This window comes from Bemisia tabaci, chromosome 2 (assembly GCF_918797505.1).
Source record: "Bemisia tabaci chromosome 2, PGI_BMITA_v3".
NCBI lineage: Eukaryota > Metazoa > Arthropoda > Insecta > Hemiptera > Aleyrodidae > Bemisia > Bemisia tabaci.
Genome location: NC_092794.1, coordinates 68580384 through 68604522, shown reverse-complemented (window position 1 = coordinate 68604522; position 24139 = coordinate 68580384). Strand labels below are relative to the sequence as shown.

The following is a 24139-nucleotide window of genomic DNA, read 5'->3' as shown; positions in this document are numbered from 1 at the left end:
ATTTCAGACAAAACAGCAGTGAACCCAAACTTTTCCGCGCGAGAACCACATTAACTGCTGTCTTGAGTGAAGTGGTAGCCTGTTCTGCCAATTTCTATCCTTAAATTTCTCTATTTTGTGTCCTAAACATAATCACGCAAGCATGCTATGCATGGCGAGAAGTGCCGCAACAATTGCCGTTATTTTAGAGAAAATATCAGTAAATCCGCATTATGAGTTGAATTGTACTTTTTCTGCCAATTTCTACCCTTAAGGTCCTTTGTTGTGTGTCCAAAACATAACCACGCAAGCATGCCGAACATGGCGAGAATTTCCGCAAAAATTGACATTATTTCAGAGAAAGTAGCAGTAAATCCGCATTATGCAAAAATTGACGTTATTTCAGAGAGAATAGCAGTTAATCCGCATTATGAGTTAAAGTATACAATTCCTGTCAATTTCTATACACTTAAATGTTGCTGGTGTGTTATCGGAAAGGTTATCACGCAAGCATGCAGAACACAGGGAAACTTCTGGTTTGCTTAAAATGAAATGAAACAGAGCTGTTTAATCCGGTAACTAATAAAATGTGTCAATTTTTAATCGACCGAACGATTTCAAAGGAGTTATATCTGACAAGGCGCGGAGGGTTCGTCTCGTAAAATGTTCTCTTTTGATTCCAACACTGTAAAAAAAACACATTTGATCTAGAGTCCAGACTCTTGCAAACATTGAAAAGAAAATGGACGCTTGATTCAATCAGATTTTTGCTTAGATCAAAAGGAAATTCGTTCAAATTAAGAGGCCTGGTTCTTGATTTAAGCAAAAATCCGATTGAATCAAGAGTATTTTTTCTTGTCGATGTTTTTAAGAGTCTGGACTCTAGATCCAATGTGTGTTTTTTTCCAGGGAAAGGTCTGCATTTAAAAGTGTCGACTCCTGAAGTCTTGTTTTTTACTCTCTCAACACCCTGTCGCGTTGATTCAAGCTGCGTCCCGGGGAGTTTAATTAACTCAACAGGTCGAGCGCCGTTGACGTCGCCTGACGTCACGTCACCCCACCAGCGGGTCGATTGTTGAATCGTTATCGAATGCTACCGATCGATAAAGCCCTATCTTAACAATGCTATATATCGATCAAGGTCATTCGATAACGATTCAACAATCGACCTGCAGGAGCCAAATGGTCTGAATCTCATTCAGGGCCGGGTGAAAGTGAAACGGAATACCGGAAACTTGGAATCGGGGTTGGTTGGGGGGGGGGGGGGGGAGCGATCAACAGGAGCCAATACCGCGACGACAGCGAAAAACAGCTGGAATCGCAGCCGAGTAATAAGGCAGGTCTGGGTTCTGCCAAGACTATTAGAGACTCCGGCCACGGCCAGCAAGTCTGCACGGCTGGGGAAGAACGCCGTATGACCATTGGAATGTTGCCGAATTTCAGCGGATAGGCTACTTGTTTTAGAGAAAATTGTGAATAGTTTCCCTTGAAATTTTAGGGTCAAGTTTGGACTTACAGTAGAAATCGGATACAACGACCCTCTAGGGACCGGCCTAATTTGGTCGATATTTCCGATTGTCGTTATAACCGATGCATAAATACACTGAGTCAATGGGAAGTCAATCACGGGTACGACCGGATCGCTCATCGTCATGACCGATATGTCGGTCATATCGGCCGTATAAGCGATGTCGTAGTATCCGATTTCCACTGTAATTTGAGTGAAAAGCAGGGGTGTCGTTAAGGGCGAAAATCACCATCGACTTTGCATTACCCTTTCTGAAACTCCATCTTTTTTATAGGTGAAAAGTCTATTTTTAACGAAAATAATTATAGGCATTTATAGCCTCCCCTGGCGCTCTACGACTCTTTAACGTAAATGCTCCCTGCCGAACCGCAACACTTCCAGTATCGAGCACCTTAACGTTTCTGCTTCAATCCCATTTCTCCCTCTCATTGGACCTTCTCATTGGACGTATTATCTCACGGGGAACCCAATGGCCCATGTCCAGGCGAGCTGATTGTTGAAATTGATAGACAAGCTTTAGACAGAGAAGACGAAAGGGATATGGAGGGATCTTATCGGTGGAAGCAGGTGATCGCGATAGACAAAGGAGGCAGATAATAGACTGACTGACGGGCGCCTACGAGTGACCCTACAGTTATTCCACCATTTCCCCCCTTAGTCTATAGGAACCACCCATTTCAACCAATAGGATCGCTCCATACGCCCTATCCCTCCTTTGTCCATCGCTATGTCTGTCAATTTCAACAATCAGCCCGCAGTGACCGCACTGGGAAAAAAACACATTGGATCTAGAGTCCAGACTTTTGAAACATTGACAAGAAAAAATACTCTTGATTCAATCAGATTTTTGCTTAAATCAAAAGGAAAAGAGGCTTGGTTCTTGATTTAAGCAAAAATCGGATTGAATCAGGAGTATTTTTTCTTGTCGATGTTTTTAAGAGTCTGGACTCTAGATCCAATGTGTTTTTTTCCAGTGAATATTTGGCAACGTGCGGATGCTGATACGGCGTTCTTTCTTGGAGCAGGCAGCAGAGGTCATCCCGTCCGGCTGATTTATTCGAGATAAAAAGCGACAACTGGACAAAGGCACCAGTGCAGCGGCCACGGCCGGGCAGCAACGCTGCATGGTGGATTCGAACAAAACGCGAGCCGGTAATTTCAGTAACAAAGCGCAAAAGTCATTGGGTCAGGCCGCTGAGAGTCAGAGCTCGATCACCGGGTTTGATTATTTACTGCCATGTCTGTCCGCTGACCGAGCGGTGGCGATTCTCGCAAGTTGCTCATACTGGACTTGGTCCATTTCAACGTAGGTAAAATACTGCCGTGATAGCGAAGAGAGCCGTAAGTCAAAAATTTTCGAAGTCGAATTTTCTTCAAAATTTGTCTAAACTCTTTTAGATGAAATTACTGAGACAGCTAAAGCAGCAAAATTCATCCTAATTTAATGAAAACGAGACGTATATGAAAAAGCCGCAAGTGCACAAAAAATGACACAGTTTTTTTCAAGACAGCCGTAGGTGCACGAGAGCCAATGAAAACAGTGCTTTCAAGAGGAATGCCGCCCTCTTCTGCCGATTTCTAACCTGAAAATGTGTTTGTTGTGTGTCAAGCACGGAACCACGAAAGCATGCGGAAGATGACACTTACGGCTGTCTTGCCAATCGTATGGGCCTCCGGACAATAAAAGCTGTTTCAGGAACGACTGTGGGTATCTTATACTTTTCGAACCCTGCTGAATTTTCTTTTTTTTATTTTGAATTTATTAGCGCTAAATCATTGTCATTCCTTGCACCTAGATATTGGAAAAGCATTTCTGTTGAACGTTACTTGAGATTCATTTAATTTTTTATGACGATACGTTTAAGATCTACCTAGATCATTGAATCGTATGAGCCTCTGGACAAAAAGAGCTGTTTAAGGAACGACTATGGGTGGATACGGCCCTGAGCTTGGCGCTTTGCACGGAGAAGGAGAGTCTTCGGATCATAGAGCGAGGTCCGCGGTCTGGCGGCGCACAGTGGATCGAGTCACTTAAGGAGGTCGGGCATGAAATTTTTGACTTTAACAGCAAATTTTGATGTTTCTTCGTCACATTTTAAATTTCAAGGTGTGCACCTAGGAGCAAATTTCACGAAAATCCAATGGAACCACTTTTAGAACCTCTAAATGTTGTATAAACGGAGCTATAAGCAAATTGATTGCAGTGGACGCACGGGTCGTAAGACAATAAGTTGGAATTTTTTTTAAGTCAACGTGCGTTAACAATCAGCATAGTAATTAGCTGAAAATCTCAATACAGAAGGAAAAAGCTCACGTGAGTGCACAATTTTCCCTTAAAGAGATACGCTGTTTGGTCTGCAGTTGCCCTTTTGAATGGTCGTTACTGGTTTTGCACCAAACAGCGCATCTCTTTGAGGGAAAATTGTGCTCATCTGCGCCTTTTTCCTCGATTTTGATATTTTCAGCACTGGATAAAAAAACACATTGGATCTAGAGTCCAGACTCTTGAAAACATTGACAAGAAGAAATACTCTTGATTTAACCGGATTTCTGCTTAAATCAAAACGAAATCCGCTTAAACTAAGAGGCTTGGTTCTTGATTTAAGCTAGATTCTAATTGAATCAAGAGTACTTTTTCTTGTCGATATTTTTAAGAGTCTGAACTCTAGATCCAATGTGTTTTTTTTCCAGTGACCTTTATGCTGATTTTAACACAAGTTGGCTAAAAAAAATTCCAACTTACGGAGTTATAGCTTTTAAAGTTTCCAAATTTTGTCAGACTTCTCCTATCGACTGGATCCACCGTGCGGCGGAGGAGCGGGGCCCGGCCGAGCCGAACTCCGTAACATAATACCGGAGCCGCAATATGAGGTTCTACATATTGTCAGCGCGGTGTAATTTATGTCTTTATGCCAGTCTCACAATCAATTTTCCGCCCCGTCTGTCATTGGAGCTTTGACGGACGCCAATCCGAGCGCCGAGCGCCGCGGCGGAGACACCTCCGTCGGGCCCCGCCTAGCGCCGCGCCGCGCCGCGTTCACACGGTCCGACCGGGCGACGACGACGCGACGGGGCGCGCGGCTCGTCGCGTTAACGACGCGCCTGACGCGACGGAGGACGGACCGGACGGGACGGGAAACGCACCGTTTAGCGAGTCGCTCTCGTGCAACACGCTCTCAACGTTCAACGCTGATGAGGGCACCGAAGACCGAGGGACTCCGACCGGTCCCGTTCCGCCGAAGGGGCTCCCACTTTCCCGCCGAACCCCCGATAGAGTTCGCACCAAGTAAGTTCCAACGCCCCCGGAGTGAGATGTAGGATCTGTCATCGCCATTCTTGTGTTTACTTTCGGGGCCGATTTTCATAGTCGTTCCGTAAACGCGTCTTCTTTTCCTATCCGCGCGTTTGAGTCTCTCGGGTATTTTTAACCGGACTGCGGGCTGATTGTTGAAATCTGTAGATAAAAAACACAAAAGGGCTAGGGGAGGGAGCCTATTGGCTGAAGCGGGTAGGTTGCAATGGACAAAGAAAGTAAGTAATAGACCAACTAACGGCAACCCACATGGAGAAAAAAACTTCGTGCGTGGGACCCGAAGTTTAGGTCGTATGGATCTCTGATTTTTCGGATTGAGCATCTGAACACTTTAGGTCCAGCTGCTGAGGTTTGGACCACACATCCGAAAAACTTCGGTTCTCACATCTGAAGTACTTCAGAAGTACTTCAGATGTAAGAACTAAAGTTTCAGATGTTTGATCCGAACCTCGACAGCTAGACCTAAAAAGTTCAGATGCTCAATCCGAAAACTTCAGAGATCCATATGACCTAAACTTTTGGTCCCCACGCACGAGGTTTTTTTTTCTCCGTGCAGGAGAGACCTTATAGTTAGTTCATCATTTACCCCCTTTGCCTCTAAGAACCACCCATTTCAAGAAATAGGATCGCTTCATACGCCTTATGTCTTCTTTGTCTATCAATTTCGACAATCGGCCCGCTGGCATACAATTTGCCTTTAAGAACTACTATTCCTGGCTCATCAATAAAATCATACCTACCACCATTGCTGCCTCCCGAACGAAGTAACGTAACTTCACTCCATGGATGAAAAATTGACTCAAGCAATTGAATTTTCTGTAAAAATATATACCAGTGAAATTTTTGTCTGAAGGTTAGGGTTATTTTGCGTTTCACTCACCGTCTTAACCAAATTTTTGTGTTGAAATTTCCCTTTGTGCACGTAACATTTTTCTCTTAAAAAATTCCCAAGGAAAGCAAATCATATAACAAGTATGGAAGTCATTTCCGAATAATTAAAACATAAGTGTTTACAATATTAACATCGGTTGAATGGCGTATTCGAATCCAACGAGATAATTTGAATATTCTCACAAATTGGCGATTTATGTGTTTTAAAAAAAGTGTACCTAAAAAAATGGCTTAAAACTTGTCATTAATCTGCATTAAAAACCGGGTCATTAGTGTTGCGCTGTATCGTTAAGTATATCTGTGACATCTCAAATGTAAAGATCTCAAAAATTGATATAAGTATCTTCGATCGAATGGAAACTGACCAAACGACTGGATAGGTCTACCCACGCACCACTCTCTTTTTTGGATGCTTAGTATCGCCATTCATTCACATTCACCAACGATTGTAAATTGGTTGGCGACATTTATTTTCCATATTCTTACTCTTGTTTTTTTTTCTTTACCCGCGATTTTAGGCCGATTAAAGAAAGAAAAAGAAGAAAACAAAAATAAATCAGCGACTAAACTTTATTGAGTCGATTTCATCCTTCGGACCTTGTTGTTCTATCCGCAAAAAAAATGCTGATAGAAGTTGCTGAGCAGTTAATTGACTTTTGACTCGTTATCAAAACTAAAGGTTTTGCGATTTGGGCGAATCGGAGTTTCAGAGTAAGAATTTACGGTATGATCGGATCTGAAAATCAGATTAACCTCTCCGTAATTTTTTCTTACGGATTTTACAGTTATACCGTGCGAGCAGCTACGAATACCCAAATTGAACTAGCCGATGTTTTTTAATCCTTAACCCTCTCTCATTTCAATCAACAATCTCTTTAAAAAAAAGAAAAAAAAAAGAAGGTAGGTAAAAATATCTTCGCATGGAGAGTTTGTCTGGATGTACAGATGGACTCTCAGGATAGCGTGGGATAGGATATACCCTCCATTTTGGCCTCAACTTGAGAGCTTTTTTTGAGCTTGGGAGTTGAGTTCAGAGAAAACCAGTGGCACCATCGTGTTTCTCGCGAACTTTTACATGTGTATCTACAGTCAAATCGCAAATTCCTCACACATGCAACGTCTCCAACTTCGGGAGCGCGGGATCTGCGGCAATGACGTCATCTTCCTGTACGTGAATCAAGTTCGAGGTGACTGCCTACTACAGTTGGAGAGCCTTTGGCGCTCTATCGCGGGCGCGTGGGTGCCTCATTAGCACACGTTGAGGACCTTGAGTCGGTCTCCCAGCTGCGTCACTCGCCGCGGCTTTGATCCTTTCGGAAGCCTCTTACCGCTCTCTGTGCGGGATCACCGGCGTCTTCCAGCCGTGTAACACCATATGGTGTCAGTCGTGTCGTTTTGCTTTCCATAGATCGTATTCGATACATCAAACGGGTGAGATTGTATCGATATCGATTGGTTCAAAACATAAACGTAGCCTCAAAAGTAAATTCAGAAATCTGAGAGGACGGATCTTTTGAAACAGATTTTTTATTCTTTTGAGTACCAAATGCCAATGCAAAGTGAAATTGTCAGGAAATTTCTCATTTTCAGCTTTTCCAATTAAAATCCTTACAGTTTGGTTTGAGGTTATGTTCTATTGTTTTGAACCAAACGATACATCGAACCGTTGTCGAATACGGTCTATTCGTTTTCAACGTATCAGGGCACGGGTCTGGAAACCAGGGTATTATCAAGCACTGAAAAAAAGTCCCTTAGATCCACATTCCAAACTCTCAAAAAATTTGATAAGAATAATGACTTTTGATTCAATCGGATTTGCCTGAATCAAAAGGAAATCCGCTTAAATTAAGAGGCTTGGCTCTCGATTCAAGTAAAAATCAGATTGAATCAAGGGTATTTTTTCTTTTCAAATTTTTAATTGTCTTGAGTGTGGAGCCAAGAGACTTTGTTTCCAGTGAGGAAATTTGCAGGGTTCGGGGAATCAGGACAAAGTCAGGGAGTTATTTGAGAAATACTGGCATTTCGGAAAAATCTCAAAACTTAAAAATATCACCGCACAATCGAACGTAGTCTTAGTCTTGTTCGGAGTGCAAGGTTATAGGACATTTCGTCAACATTTTCGTCGCACTTGTTTTGTCTAGAAGTTTATGTCCGCGCGTTTTTTTTCGGCAGGGGAATTTCGGTCCACTTACCAATTGAGACCCAAGTTAATTGGTCCACAGGTAAATACGAACGATATTGGCTTACGAGTTTTCATGATGAAAAATGTATAATGTCTTGGAAAAATGAGTGTTTGCTTGTTTTTGCTTTGTTTGTTTGGTCCTACGGAGAAAAATATATAATTGGAATTTTTGGTAAAAATGGGGGAGCATCAATTATATGAGGAAAAACTCTCTACCCCTCTTTGGTGCCCCCTTTTGGTGTATCATGATTGATGGCATCTTCCAAAAGCACGAAAGCGCCTCGCAAATTAAAGCGAGTGACAACGACAAAAAAAGAACGGTAGTTATTAAGTCCTAGGATCTGTATTCAATAACGTTTAGGATGATTTTTTTACTTCACCAGCGGAAAAAGTGTCTTGATTCTAACAGAGATATGCTTAAATTTACCGCAGAGAATATTTCCTCATACATTATAATAAAGAAAATAATGCTTGCTTAAAGAGTAAGAGATACTTATATATAAAGAAAAGTCACTTACATCAAGCAGAAACCCACTTTCATTCAGCGATTTTATTCTTGGTTCAAAATAAAATCTTCGTTATGGCATACTCAAGAATGTTTCTGCCTAAATCAAGTCACTTTTTTCTCTAATGAAATTCAAAAATTATGCTAAAAGTTATTTAATATGGATGGTAGGACTTAGTAAGTTTTTGGACAACCGCTCTCTTTTTGTGCCGTATAGTATCTTGATTTATTCTGCGAGGAAAACTCCGTACTATTAAAGTATGACTGTCATATTTAATATGTTGGAGCGCTTTCAATTTCTTATGATACTGTGCAAAACCTTGGTTGCGAAACAGTCGCTTGAAGCACCGCGGCGCGGCGGGCGAGAGCGTCCAGCGCTACACGCGCATTGGCGCCTACAAACCCAACTGGGATACCTCACGCATGGCGCAATGCGTGAAGTATCCCTGTTAGGTTTGTAGGCGCCAATGCGCGTCTAGTGCTGGCAGCACGCCACTCCGTTATGTTTTACCCAAATATTTAAACTCACGGAGTAAGCGTTTTTCGACTCATGATTTTGAAATGTTTGCACACTCTGCATGGATTATTCTCATCAAAATTGATGAAAAAAAATACGTATAGAAGGAAAACCCAATGTGTGTTTTGTAATTATTTACGTGGTTTCGTGTCAAATGTAATGATTTCCAAAGCACTTAAATTTTTTCTTTTACATTTTGTGCTTTTAATGTGCTGCAGCGTGGTGTACGCGCAACCTAATGCTCAAAACTGGGCGGATTTGACTCTTAAAGATCGATTTACAAATGGGCTACAATAAAAGATCGCGTGCTTCTTGGCTTTTTCATATTTTATTTTGGTTGTGTATAATTTCTTTCAAGACAACTACGGATCTTTGAGATAAATATCAGTACCATCGCTTGGAAAAGGTTTTAAAAATGTTTGCCAAGTTTTAAAAATGTAAATATTTTTAAAATGAAGTAATACCCCCCCCCCCCCCCCCCCCAATATATGTATATACACATAAGGTAAGTGTTGGCGATCAATTTAAGGATAGAAATAAAACCAAATGTTCACCGATGACAATTAGAAAAGACTAATCAAAAGAAGAAAGCAACATTCCATTTAAAAAATGAGTCACCATAACAATACTTCCTTCTCTCTCAATTTTCTCATTTCAATATTATCAATATAATTTTACATACAGACTATAATATAACGCTTGAACTAAGTCACTGTTGCTTATTTTACGCGTGGACGTAAACTACTGGACAAAACAGGTGCGCGGACAAAAAGTCGTTGACGGAATGTCCTGAAACCAAGTAGAATGCTCTGAATTGAACTCTAAATAGTGAATAGATGATAATTTTCAATCAGAAATTTCATTTTAAGTTAATTGAATGATTAAAATCTGATGATACATACTTCACATGTTTCTGTCCTTTGCAGTGAAATTAATGCTTGAAGTTTTTAATTTTTTTCAGTTTTTTATCACAGGAAACAGATCAGATCGGAACGTTTCGTTTAGTTTTTGACCGCTCCGAGATAATTCGCATAAAGTTTTGATAAATGAAATTGCTTTTATCCTGATAGTAAACTAATGCTTTATCAATGATTTTATGAATAAGAAGCGAAACTTCGAACTTTGAGAGGCTGCGCGCAGTGCGTACCGTAGCTTAGCTCAAGCGAGGTGCGCGGATTTTCTGAGCAACTATTCGCGCTTCTGCGTAAGACGAATTGCCTACCCTCAAAAATGCAGGATTCCGAAGTATCGATGCCTTTCTCTGGCTCCCAGCAGAACTATGCATGCGGGCGCGCGCCTTTTTTTTAGTGACATTATTATTTATTCTTTCGTTGGCCTTGAGTTTCTTAAGAGAGTTTTGTCAAAATATTCAATCTCCAGCCTCGCCTCTGATCCTCGCACTCATGAATATTGTCTTCGACGATTAAGAATTTGTAGGTCGTAGCCAAGGGACTAATTTCACTCCGTGGGAATTTTATTTTTGGCTTTTCCTCCATACTTAAGTGGCTTCTTGATTTTATTAGCTGCTAAATTTTCCTAGAGATAAATTTCAAGACGGAGAGCAGCATCTTGACGCTGTAAATGGAAAATTAACGTGCGTCTCGTTTTTGCAAGGAATCTTGCGTGATTACGTCAAAAATATTTCAAGAAAAATGTTCAAATATTCATCTGTGGAATTGTGTACTTGGATTATATCGAAGAAGACCAATTCATAACGTGTCTTTGAGAAACACTCTCGTTCATCTGAAATTATTTGGTTTCTCTGAGCTGCGCATTTTTCTTGATTCATTAATAGGATTAATTTCATTTTTAAAACACCATGCCGTAGCTCTGCACGTGTTGACCACTATTTTGCAACTAAATGTCTCGGGGTGGTCTTTTTTTCTTTTTTAGATCCTCGCGTTCCAATATATCTGAAGGCACCATGCGTCCTCTGGACGTCTGTTAATCGCATAAAAGAACCAAGTCACATTAGCCATTGCCAAATTCAATCGGGCAATTTAATTTTTTACATGGAAACGGTTGTGCGGATTTTTTTGCAAAGTTCAGTGAATTTTCTGCATATTATGAAGCAATCCTCAAAATTTTCCAAGGAATCTGCACAAGCGCTCTCTTTTAAAAAATTAAATTGCCCGGTTAAATTTGGCATTAGCTGATATGACTTGCTTCCTTTCTGTTATAAACGCGGTCCATAATATAAAGCTAACCAGCCACCAAAAGTACGAAGAAGCAGTTTAAATGCCTAATCGCCGAAGCTCCCTATCCTCATGCCGCAACTTTTGAAGGAGTTTACGCTCCCTTATTTCTTTTGGTTGAACCTATATCGCTACCGGCTACCCTTTCACCGAGTGCGTCTTCCTTTGCTCCTCCCAGGAGGAACTCAGCCCATGAGTCTCCTTGGCAAATAATCATTTGTGTCCCTCTGCACAACACCATAACATTTGAGTTGCTCTGTCAAGGATGATTTTATTAACATGTAATCTTATATACTTAAAAATCGCTTTCACAGCTTTCCCTGACGCCCCGGCGATTCCTTGCCGCCACTGTCTCCTATCGTTCCATAGCCCTCTAGGAAGTGATACTCCCTCATTGCGTGTAACACCCCCTCTGGCGCTACCCTTTCGCTGAGCGTCCCCTTTCATCTCCCTCCAGGAAACACCCAATGAACCATCTTTTTTGGCAGCTTCACTACCGTCTCGTCGTCTTGCTCACATAACCATACTAGAATACACTAAAAAAAAAATTACAGGCTGTGTAGACATACCGTCCTTTCCGGGCTCGTAGGCCGATCGTTCTGGGTGCTAGAGCCGTAATTTCAATTGCTCCGAGTGCTACGCCCGGAACTTTCGGCCTCTGAGCCCAATTTCATACGCAGCTTGATCAGTGTTTTCATCTTGGGTTAATTCCCTCCGAAGTGCTTATGATGGAGTATATTTCGGTGTATTATTTGTATTAATGATGTGTGTAATGATGAATTGTGATGAATCAACACAATATGAGAATTAATCATAGAGCACTTAGAGTCGTCATGCAAGTGGGAAGGCTGGCGCCACTTTTAAGCATTTTCCAGGTCCCGAATTCCGAGATTCCTGTGCGGCGCCGGGTCCCTTTTTCGATACATAATCGATCGTTTGCGATACACGGGGACCCGGCCATATTCCACACCGCCATTCTGGATCGAATATGTATCGAAAAAGTGACCCCGCTCACCGGGCTCGGAACTCGTCGAGCAGAACATGGCGCCAGCTCTCCCACTTAAATTGCGACTCTACGTACTCTATGGAATCAATGCGCAGCTTGATCCGTGTTTTCATCTTGGGTTAACCGCGCTTGGAAGTGCTTATGAATTAGTATATTTCGGTGTATTTATGATGTGTGTAATGATGAGTTGTGATGAATCAACACAATGTGAAGAATCATTGCGCAGCTTGATCCGCGTGTGCATCTTGTGTTTACCGCGCTTCGAAGTGCAGTCAATCGGTGTAACCTTGGGCCACTTGGGCCAGCTAGTACACAACGTTGGGCCACTTGGGGAAATCACTTCAAATGCCTGTTTCGTCTTCTTCCGTGGAAGTTTTGCCAACTTCTCTCTTGTTAGAAGCCCTGTATCCTCTTGTTACTTTTTTGATCAACAGTTGGTAGTTTGAAGTGATTTCCCCAAGTGGCCCAATGTCGTACTAGCTGGCCTAATGTTACACCAATTGACTGCTTATGAAAGAGTGTATTTCGGTGTATTTATGATGTGTGTAATGATGAGTTATGATGAATCAACACAATGTGTATAATCAATGCGGAGCTTGATCCGTGTTTTCATCTTGGGTTAACCGCGCTTGGGAAGTGCTTATGAATTAGTATATTTCGGTGTATTTATGACGCGTGTAATGATGAGTTGTGATGATGGCGTGTTCCAGGCGTACGAGCTGGCGACGCTGACAGGTACCCAGGTGATGCTGCTGGTGGCCTCGGAGACGGGGCACGTTTACACGTTCGCGACGCGGAAGCTGCAGCCGATGATCACCTCGGAGGCCGGGAAAGCGCTCATCCAGACGTGCCTCAACTCGCCGGACCCGTGCTCCTCCTCGGGCGGCGACCAGCGGATGTCGGCCACCGGCTTCGAGGAGACGGAGCTCTCCTACAACATCGGCGACGACGAGCAAAAAGTAAGGCAGATGGGCTACGGGATGTCGCACCAGGCGCAGGCCCAGCACCAGTACCACCACCCCGCCTCCCCGCACCAGCACCACATGATGGGCGCCGTCCCCTGCTCCTCGCCGGCCCCCATCATGACCGGCTACAACCAGCCCCCCTGCCCCTCCCCGCTCTCCCACCCCCAGTACACCCACATGTCCCACTCGCACCCCCAAAGATGAGGTCTGCGCCTGCAATGCCTCCAATCTCCTGTCCTCCTACAATCTTCTAGTGTTCTAGTGTTGTAGTCTTGATCTTCATCTTGATGTTAGTGTTGATGTGATCCTCACTCTCTACTTGTTCCATGTTTCGTCTGTTGATTCTTGTACGCGCTTCCGTCTAAACGCACTCAATTTCTCAGATTCACCACCTCCATTCTCCGACGTATGCAATCCATGTCAGTCTAACTACAGCACCTGTCGCCTGATTTCCTCTTCTGTTTTATTTGTTTTTACAGAAACTGAGTAAAATTCTAACTTGAGCTGTTGAGAATTGAATCTTTATAATGTAGGATAAAATTATGGCAAGCTCGAAACGTTGTGGACTTTAGTTTTCTCCCAAAAACAAATGACATTTAAGAGAAAATTCGGCGGCATGTAATGCAGGCAGGCTAACTCTCGTTGAATCTATCGAATTTAGTTTCAAAGACGAAAAAAACGGAGGTGTTTTGTATATTGAACACCATAGAGAGTTGTCGATGACGTAATTGGATACGGACATTTTTGCTACAGATTTTCTCGAAAATGGTGTTGTTTTTGGAAACAACTCATGATTTATAACGTGTTTTAAATCAAATTTTTTTGTGTTGAAACAACGGTCAAACTGACGTCAGAACACCGGACGTTTCAATTTGTTTTAAAAGAATCTGAGAAGTTGAGTATGTTCGGCTTGCACACCCCCAAACACTCGGCGCTTCCCGTCAACCCGGCTCGATTCCTCGCAAGGAGTTTTGTTGATCTCATCCAGTGATCCTTTGCTGAATCGTCGGCAACGTTGCAAGTTCGCCAGCGCTTTTCATCCAAGTTCACCCGCACTTCAAGTCAATTAAAAATTGACGTGACTCATTTTTCTCAGTTCTGATTCTTGTAAGCGGCTAGGTTTCATCTGGTCCAGTTTAGCAAGCTCTGAACAAGAGTGAATAATTTTACAATCGAGAAAAATGTGTCTCCTCCCTTCGTAATTTGTCGGAGGAAATTATACCAATCAAGGCAAAATTAAAAATCCGACTCTTTAAACCAGTTGTAAAAGCGAAAAACAGTTCAAATTTTTCGTAGCTCCGAAAAAAGTGGCGTGAACTGCTCTCGTAGGAGTAAAATCACGCTTTTAAATTATGACGTCGCTTTTTGTTGTACATGAGTGAGAATATGCAAACAAGTAGTTATTTCTTCAGTATAATTTGATGTTTATCATGGCGGTTGTTTCAATAATTGCAGTGGTATATACCAACCGTGTCAAAATCTTACGCCGCAAATTTTCTTTTAAAATTTTTAATGTACGATAGATCATAGGTACTTGAAGTTGAGTTGAAAGAGACAAAACAACGACCTTCACTTTGGCACATCCCAGTAGCGAGGATTACCAATCTCGCGTATAAATCTTGCTCTCAAAGTTTCTCTTTTCAAGCGCTTAACGCAAGAAGCTCTTACGCCGGAATTTCGCCTTGGCAGCCGCCCTGGGAGGACCAGGTAACTAATGGACATAAAATCACAGTATTGCCGCCCTCAGCCGTACTTCCCGGAGCACCGTGCTCTACCTGAAATAAGAGAATGGAAATTTGCCTGAAAGCGAAATTTTCTCGTTGAGCTGACAACACTGTGAAGCTAATCGATTTGTTGGCCGATTCCTTATCAGCCCGATGCGTCTGCCAGCGCAAAATTCCAGAGCTTTTAGTGCCTGTCTTCCCGTCTAGTTTTTCGCTTTTACTTTTTATGATCTCACTGTATAAAGATGTTCGTTGGAGATGATACGTTTTTTCAAACGATTTTAATAATTTCAATTTTCAATAAGTTAACAGGCTCATCTTCGACCTGCTAAAGTAAATTGGTTCAGTTTGTACTCAAAAATTTCGGACATGACTATTTTTGTTAAAAGGTAACAAAGTATCAAATGCAAGAATGTGATGGCAGTTCTGTCATGACCATTCAAAAATCATTAAAACCTAAAGTACTCCTGATCGTAAGCTCGTAACGCAGGGCAGCTTACAACATATGCTGGCTACTGGGCTATGTAGAATTAATTCCTTTCTCTGTGAAAATTATTTTGAAAATCACACTTTTTTGCGAAAACAAAACAATACCAAAGTTCTTTGACTTTTGTAACCAAGTGAAAAAAAATCGAACATTCAGAATTCATGGGCATTACTCTATGGTTTTTTTAAATTTTGTATTTAAATAACTCACTTCACATAGAGGATCACTGTTATTGTTTGAAATGAATTTCTTTGTAAGTCTGTCCACATTTGTTTGACGTCTTTCTTCTCTCTAAGAACAGTTTTACTGATTGTGCGAAGTGCGGAGAACTTTGAATGGATATTGCGCAGTGTAACGACTTGACCAACGTTTTGGCGGGAACGTCCGTTTTTGACTAGTCTATCTTCTTCACTCATTTGGTACAACTTCGTACTAGGGGTACTTTTTCCAAGTGCCATTATCTCAAGTATATTAGTTGTATATTTTTTAACAATGTGTATCAGAGACGTCACTTTCTCAGTCATTAGTTGTTAAGTTGGAAATCAAAGGAACCTAGGGATCTTAGTGTTTCGAGTCTCATTCCGAAGTGTAGCAAACCAAACGAATTGTTTCAAAGCTAGTTGGATCACTCGTTGTACCGAATGAGTGCGAAACGTAGTGCATGCTCGTGCCACCAGAGAGCACGACTTTCCCGTCCATTTTTGCATGTTGGTTTTTATTTGTTTTTTCTTGGTTTGTTTATTGTTGTTTTTCTTATTATTTAAAGTTTAAATAACTATTATTTTTGTAAATTGAACATTATACCAAAGCTATGTTTGTTTTGAGTCCAGCTTGAGTGTTCCTTTGTTCCGATTAGAGTAAAAACTGAAATGCCTCCCCCTACCACAATCCCCCTTCAGCCACACTTCCACCACAGTTGCGATAATTTAAGAGAATCGATAAGTAGATGTTAACTTCTGAAATTAACTTTTTGCGATATTGCACCCGACTTGTCTGGTATCTGTAGACATGTATCACGGTGTGAGATGGTAACGCCCGATCTGTTCCAAGCGCCTCGCCTGGTCCTCTTCCGAGGAAATTTGATTTTACCACGCGGGCGCCCGCCAATTTTATATTTGTTTGAAAGGGCAACAACATACACAGAAAGCTTGTCTACGGTGTTGCAAAACTGTGCATGGTTTTAAATAGTCGCTTTAGAATTGATGTTGTAGGATAAAAGAAGGCAAGATCATTAAAAATCTGGCTAAGTCACCAAATGGTCCTTTAAGTTTTCTCCAGCATCAACAAGTCAATAGCATCCTTTATTCCTTTTCTGATGAGGAAGAGCATCGTGAGCTAATGATGATCGTAACTTAATTCGTTTCTTTTAAGCTTTTATTCTATCCACTATCTGGTGGTTGTCTTGCACTTCGGAGAGAGTTACAATAGTCGATCGATCTATGGGTCTTTTTTAGATTTTAGGAAAGTTTTGGAGATTTTCTGAGCATTGCATCGCGCTGTAGTGCGTCAGGTATTGGAGCACAAAATTTGACCATGAAACATACTTAGAAACTACTTCAAAAGTAGGTTCCGAGTTTGTATCGCAAATCGTTTTTTCTTTTAATTTTTATTCGAGATGTACTCGTAAACGTAGAAAAAATTTTTCTTGATGAAAATGAATACTTGACATACCAAAACGTGATGTAATGCTTGGAAATTTTCAAGAAATGCCTTAAAATCCAGAAACTTTCAATTTTTCGATCCACTATCGTTTCGTCCTCTAGAGTGCTGAAGAACAACCGAAAAGCGGCTACGGAACAGATCAAAATCGACGGCACCGTACATAATTGTCATCCAGTCGAAGTTAGCGCCTCTTCATCTTTGATCCTGTGGCGAGCTATTTTTTGGAATAAAATCATGTAAAAAGCTTGCGATAGACAAAATAAACACTCCCTTTATAATATATTTCCTCCCGATTTCTATTTTATTTTCAATTTCTTGCACATGATTTCTGAAAATCTCATCGACTATGTGCCGCAATTAGACCGAGTTTTTCTAAAAAGACTCAACCCAATCAAGTTGAAATTAAGTAAAATAAGTTTTATTCCTCCATAAAAATCAATGTAAAAAATAAACATTAAATCCTCTTTCACAAACTACTTTTTCTTCGACTTTGGATTGTTGGAATGAGGAAATAGCCGACTAGAGGAACTCAAAAACATTCTCAATTCTGTTCTTTCAAGAATGTGGGTAGGTTCTTATCTGATAAACTCGGTCCAATTGCCGTTTCGGACACTTGCACCAGAATCGCCACGAGGCAATTTTCATGTCCTTTCGCGAAATTAAAATTGATAGGCGAAATTTCTCGTCAGAACTGGCAGCCATGACAGGTCGGTAAGCGTCGCGACGCCACCCGTAACCACGGTTGCCATTTCGGCGGGAATAATCCGGAATTCCCGGAAACCCTGCAGGCTCGAGCCCGGGCTCCCGTTCGAAGTGCCAACCTGCACGTAACATTTGGACTGCTGACAAGGCTATTTTTGAACGGAATAGGAGAGCCATTCTGTGAATGGATATTTTCAGTTTATGGAAGTGTGGCTTAGCGCCTCCCGAGACGATCTGCTTTCCTCGGCTGGCCCCAACCCCCCCTCAACCCCCTCACCCCCCCCCCCCCCCTCACCCCTCCCTCGCCCTCCATCCCCCTCTCCTCTATGGCAATGCGGAGCAAAATCTAGAAATTTGGTATAATGTCCTGTGACACTGTGATTAATTTGTAGTGAATTTCATTAGATTATTTGTTTTTTTTTTCTGTCTTATTCTCGTAAGATGTTGTTTCACGACTGCCCACTCCGTGCGGCCGTTCAAGGTGTCATTTTTAGGCTGTAGGCGTGGCCATCCTGGCTAATTCGTCTCCGCCATAGCGAGTGATCAAATGTAGAATTCAGAATATCTTAAAACGCACATGAGCAGGCTGCGGTAGATTAGCGTCTAAGCTTTTCAGCTCGAAGCAACTATAACACATAATAAAGCGGAGCCTCCTGAGGCATGCATGCCTCCCAAAATATTCAGCATTCCTCCACTTGAAATGTCATTTTATTCATCTCCCTTCTTCATGATATTTTGTATAGCTTGAAAAAAGCAAGAGAAACTCTGATACGAGTTTTCTCTTTTTTCCTGTAAAGCTTATCACGCCCGCAATTTGCAAACAGATGTTACGGGCTGAAGTGGGAGCTTAATGATCCTGAAATAGTAGTGTTCTTTTCTGTTGTCATCATTTTTCCTTTTGCTCTTCCTCAAAATAATGTATCCGTTGCTTCTTAAGATTATATGAGTGTATTTAAAACTCCAGTTTAATACTTTAAGCGCATTTTGTGCACTTTTTGTTTGAGTCCAATTCAATTAATTCGCGAATGCAATTGGATTTATAATGATAATAGAAATTATAATTAAAAAATACGATTTGTAGCATATTAGTGATCCTTCCAAGTAGGTATATCATTGGATCTGAAATTGTGGATCCTTTCAAACTAGAAATTTAAGCCCAACGAATGCCGCTGAATTGTTGAAGGTGTTTTTCCAACTCCTAAATTCGAGGTATCGAAACACGTCTCTTGCAATGGCCGCACGGTAAATTATAGTGCGCAGTGTTCTTCCGGGGTGAAAACTGCCCAAGAAAACAGCACGCTTTTATCCTGTTACTGTTAAATTATCGTCTGGTTTGTCCTGGTCCTGCTTGTTATCAATCATGCGTATCACTTTTTTATTTCACGTTTTTGTCAGTCCACTCTTATCAACTCCCGGTTTTGCCTGCCCTGTTTGAGTTGTAGTATTATTGATTTGTACCGAATTCCTGACAATTTTAGTTCTGGTTTTTGCAGTTACACTCCCATGTCGAGCACAATTTTTGTTAACTAATTTCCTCCTTATGATTTGAAGGTAAATGACATGTGAAGTACTCGTACCATCTGGTAATTTGATGACGTTGAAGATATTAAATGAGTTATGGGGGTATTTTTAAAAAAGCAAAAATGTCATAGTAACTGAGTGTAACTTTCTAATTTCTTTTTTTTGGGTATTCCTTGGTGCGTTCGAAACTATAATTACAGTCCAATAACAATTATTGTGCTCCACGTGTGATTCAAATTTACATTATATACTGCAACAACACTTTGAGTTAAATTCAGGAAATTGCAATCAGATACTTATACAAGAATATATGCATGACGTTAAAAAAATGTATTGCAGTAAGCTCAGTCTTATGTTCTCTATAATTTCTTTTTTAGTAATTTTTCCTCGTAATTGTATTTGAGAACTTCTACCGCTGTATTATGTAAAGCTTGTCCTCAGCTCAGCGTTGTGAATGAAACTAAGTAAATTAAGTTTTGTTCCGCATCTTTATGCTCACTCAATCTGAAGCGGTCTTTGAAAACAAATAAGAGCCCAGTATTTTTGAATAAAAGTAAAATATTATTTATTTGAAGAAAGAACTCCGTTGGCACATATGAATGCAATAAGAATTGTATCCATATGTGAATGATTCTTATATTGATTGGTGGTCATAGGCACACAATTTTTCCCCAATTTTTCGGTCTATGTTTCGTGTTGTTTGTCCTTTTGTTTGTTCGTTTGGTAGTTTGTTCGTTTGTTTGTTTGTGTTGTTTTGGTTGGATTTCCTTTCATTAGTGTGTAGCCTCATTTTGCATGGAGTGGTGTATTTTTTAGTTCATTTTTTTATATTTGTTTTGTCTTTTTCGCATTTTTCATGGGAATACAATTTGCACCGATTGAAATGTACTTGCACAGTTTTGAAATTATCCAGTACGCTTTCTTCCGAATGTGTATCTTTTAGTCGGTCGTCGGTTGAGCTCGTAAAACATACGGATACGTATTGAAATCGATAATTCATCCCCGCACTAAATTATACATTAGTAACGAACGTTTTACGTTGGTTCAAATCTTAAAATTTGAGCATAGTTGGTCACGTAGTTTTGACCTTGTCACTATTTCTCCTCTCTCTCTTTCCCAATTTTGCACATTTAGCCTGGTATTTTCCCAGAGGTTTAATCCTCTCATCAATGGGCATGCTTCTTAGGACACGCAGGGGCTTTCGGGTCTTGACTTTCAATTAGAAACTATCCCTTTCGCCTTTATTGGTTGTTTTAAAAAAATTTCGAGTGACTTTTATTTCTTGGGATGTTCGACAGGTTGAAGAGGACCTGGATGAAGAAACGTGACGGGATATCATGGAGTTACCAGTCGCCAAAATTAAAGCGGTGTATCCGTGCAATTTACCATTCATCAAACTCAGCGCAACAAATATCTCATGTATTACATTCCAAAATCGCAGTAATTTTTTGAAGGAAATTTAGAATGCTCCCAACTATTGACTCTAAGATTTAAGAAAAATTCTAAAAATTTTCAAAATCTCCAGGTACGGCGTAAAAATCCCATACAATTACTGCCAAACTCAGCATCTTGTAATTCAATGTTGCATTAGATCAACTTCTACCGACGAAGATTTCACCGCGTTTGTTTTCAAAATTTCAGCGTGCACGCCGAAATGTTAGTTCTCGCCTTTATGGTCCAGTTGTAACTGGACCTTTGAACTCGGATGGACGTCAGGGTTGTCGTAATTATTAGCGCTAAAATCTTTTTCGTGCAAGAATTTTCGAATTTCACAACTTATTCGGAAATTCTGATGGAAAGGTCCTTTCGGAAAACTCTCTTTAATCATGATGAATTGTAATAAACTCACCTCGGGTCTACTTTCATGGGTGTTTGCTGCAGTGCCAGGAAAACACGCCGTATAACATTTGGACCATGCCAAGTTTCGTTTGATACACTGGAAAAAAAAACACATTGGATCTAGAGTCCAGACTCTTAAAAACATCGACAAGAAAAAGTTAAGCTTAAATCAAGAACCAAGCTTCTTAATTTGAGCGGATTTCCTTTTGATTTAAGCTTAAATCTGATTGAATCAAGAGTCGTTTTTCTTGTCAATGTTTTCAAGAGTCTGGACTCTAGATCTAATATGTTTTTTTTTTTTTGCAGTGTAAAATACGAATTATCTGGAAATCATGTGAATTTTTCTCTTCGAACTTTTGACCAAACTTTATTCGCAATAAAATCTTGTGTCATTGGAAGTGTTAATGAAAAATAGTCATGGCCTCTCGCAGAGTTTAGTTTTTTATCGGGAGAAATTCGGCACCGTTCTAATGCTCATAGGATGTTATATCTGAGCACGGTAGTATGTTACGCTCGCCGTTTAAGCGGCCATGTTCCCCTCTGTGCAAGTAACTTTTATGCCACCGCGCGGCGCGTGGCCATAAACCGAAAATGTTGAAAGTTCAAAAGCAAGGGTCGTCAAAGACCGTGGTGAGCTAAGTTTGGGGGGAGGAGGGATTTTATTGGTGGCCAATTGCGCTTCCGAAGCCGTCGAAAGAAAGGTCAAACGGGAATAAAAGTCGGTGGAGGGGAGGGGGCGATGACAAGGGGGGCTCGAGAGGGGGGATTTCGCAAGTGCGGCTGCATTGACCATTGTCCCGGTACATTTCCATTGCACAATAGTCAATTGTTCAGCCGAGTCCGTTCTGTAGGTTATTCGAACTCATTAAAAGCGGGTATACCTGCGCGGACTGACCGCGGGTCAAAGTGCCGGCAGCTTTCGGAATTTCAGCGGTGGATTTTAAAGGTCTCATCGAACAATGCCGCCTTTTCGCCTTTTCGAGGCGCCCCCGCCTACCGGTAGCGCCACAGGAACACGTCAAGAGTACCCGCCATTGTCTATTTTCATTGGGAATATGGACATTTTGAATTATTATCTTGTAGAAATGTCCTCATCGCTAAGTTAAAATTGACAACTCCGTGCCATAAACAGAGTATTTTTTATTCATTTGTTTTTTCAAAAAAATCTGAACATCTTTGGCGCTAAGTTTGGCTCTTGTCTTAGGGACACACTGGAAAAAAAGACACACTGGATCTAGAGTCCAGACTCTTGAAAACATTGACAAGAAAAAATACTCTTGATTCAATCGGATTTTTGCTTGAATCAAAACGAAATCCGGTTAAATTAAGAGTCTTGGTTATTGATTTATAAGCTGGATTCTGATTGAATCAAGAGTACTTTTTCTTGTCGATGTTTTTAAGAGTCTGGACTCTAGATCCAATGTGTTTTTTTCCAGTGCAGAACATAATTCAAAGGTCCATCTCAGTTCCTCTGGAACCAAACCGGAAATAGGACCAATAAATTATGTTCAGAACGAATAACAGAGAGAATGTTTCGTTTTTAAACAATAAAGGGCATCCTCTTCTAAAGGTTCACGCGGACAAATAAATGCAACCTTCACGGTTACCAATAACTACCGAAAATTTTCGGTAATTTTTCCGATCTTCGTCACTGATCTCGTATTGGTTTTACCGAGCGTGTCGAAATAAACGAACACGGAGGCTTGGCGCAATCACAGCGAGTTATGTCGAAAAAAAGCGGCGATCCAGGCGTGTTGGTGAGAAAATCCAGAAATCAGTCATCAACTTTCAAGCATATGTTTTGACTGATTACTGTCTGGCCTCGAATGAGTTGCTTTTTTTGGTATTTTCCAATACAAAATGTACGAGAGGTTAAGTTAAAGCTAAAAAAGTGTCAAAAAACTTTAGAAAAGTGTACTAATTTTTGAAAGAAATGTTCGGAAACTCTGAAACAGAGGTATTTTTTCAGAGACTTTTCGCGTAATTTTTTACCAAACACGAATTCTGCCTAAGCAAATAATCAAAGAAATCAAAGTCTCCGGAAATAGAATTTCCACGAGTTTTTGAAATGGTTGTCTTCAGGGTCATTGCTTCTAGAGCATTGTTGCGTCTAGAGTGAAAAAAAGTTGATTTAACATTCTGGGTGTAAAGTAAGTGCGCGAGAACTTCCAAAATGCTGAATTACCCGCTACAGCAGTAATTTTTACATCTGGACATTGCTAAAGTAACTGCTGTAGTGGTTAATTCAGCATTTTGTAAGTTCTCGCACACTTTTTTTACATCCAGAATGTAAAATCAACCTAACTTTTTTTTCGGTGTATATTGTTAACTTGGAAAGAAGAAAGAATATCGTCAGCAGTGGCGTGGCGTGAATTGCGATACATCGATTGTTATGCCATTTAAACCTATGGAAAAGGATCGATGAACAGGGTGTTCGCAGCGAACACCTTAATAATCGATTCTTTACCATAGGTTTAAATGGCATAACAATCGATCTGGTCAGTTGGCAACGTAGAGTCTTAGATCTCGCGAAAGAGAAGTCTCGAAGCTCCCAGGCTGATGCGGTGTCATGCCGCGAGGTTCGGCGCTTGAATTCCAAAGGCTGCGAAAGAAAGTTTCTGTGTTTTCACTTTCCCTCGTAGCGTCTCCGATTTTGGCGTCTTTGTTGCTCGTCTTAGACACGTCGTTCACTGGCGGGGAGACTCATGTGTGAACTCTTGATAATGTTTATTATCAAATCGATGATTTTTGCTTTTAAAACTACGGTGCAATTCCAAACATATCGAGAGAAAAAGCAAGAGTCACGGTAATGGCGACCGGAAAATTTAGCAAAATACAGAACTTAATTCCGCTGAATTTGATAGAAGTCTCAAGGACAAAGGTGCATTTTACATTCCATTTTAATTTTAGGCAAAAGTGCAAAGTTTTGGTTTTCCAAGCACGAAAATCAACAGCACTAAACGCTGATTTTAGGATCCTACTAGTTTTGCTCTTTCCCGATTATTTTCTCGAAAGAAGCGAAATATGGCTAAGAAATTTTCAGTGTCTTACTTTTTCGTGCCTAATCGTCCAAAAGCAGCTCTTTCCGTCAGTCTTTGAAGAGGAATCCGTTTGTTAGATTGC

The 24139-nt window shown here is 40.9% G+C and overlaps 1 protein-coding gene across 2 annotated transcripts in view; it reads left to right on the top strand.

Annotated features, from left to right (window-relative positions):
* Positions 1–24139, top strand: part of bs (serum response factor blistered) — a 392024-nt gene that overhangs the window by 45118 nt on the left and 322767 nt on the right. For both annotated transcript variants that reach the window (XM_072296141.1, XM_019058362.2), the window contains exon 2: positions 12827–13075. In XM_072296141.1, coding sequence (XP_072152242.1) covers positions 12827–13075 — 249 coding nt within the window. The remainder of the gene's footprint in view (positions 1–12826; positions 13076–24139) is intronic.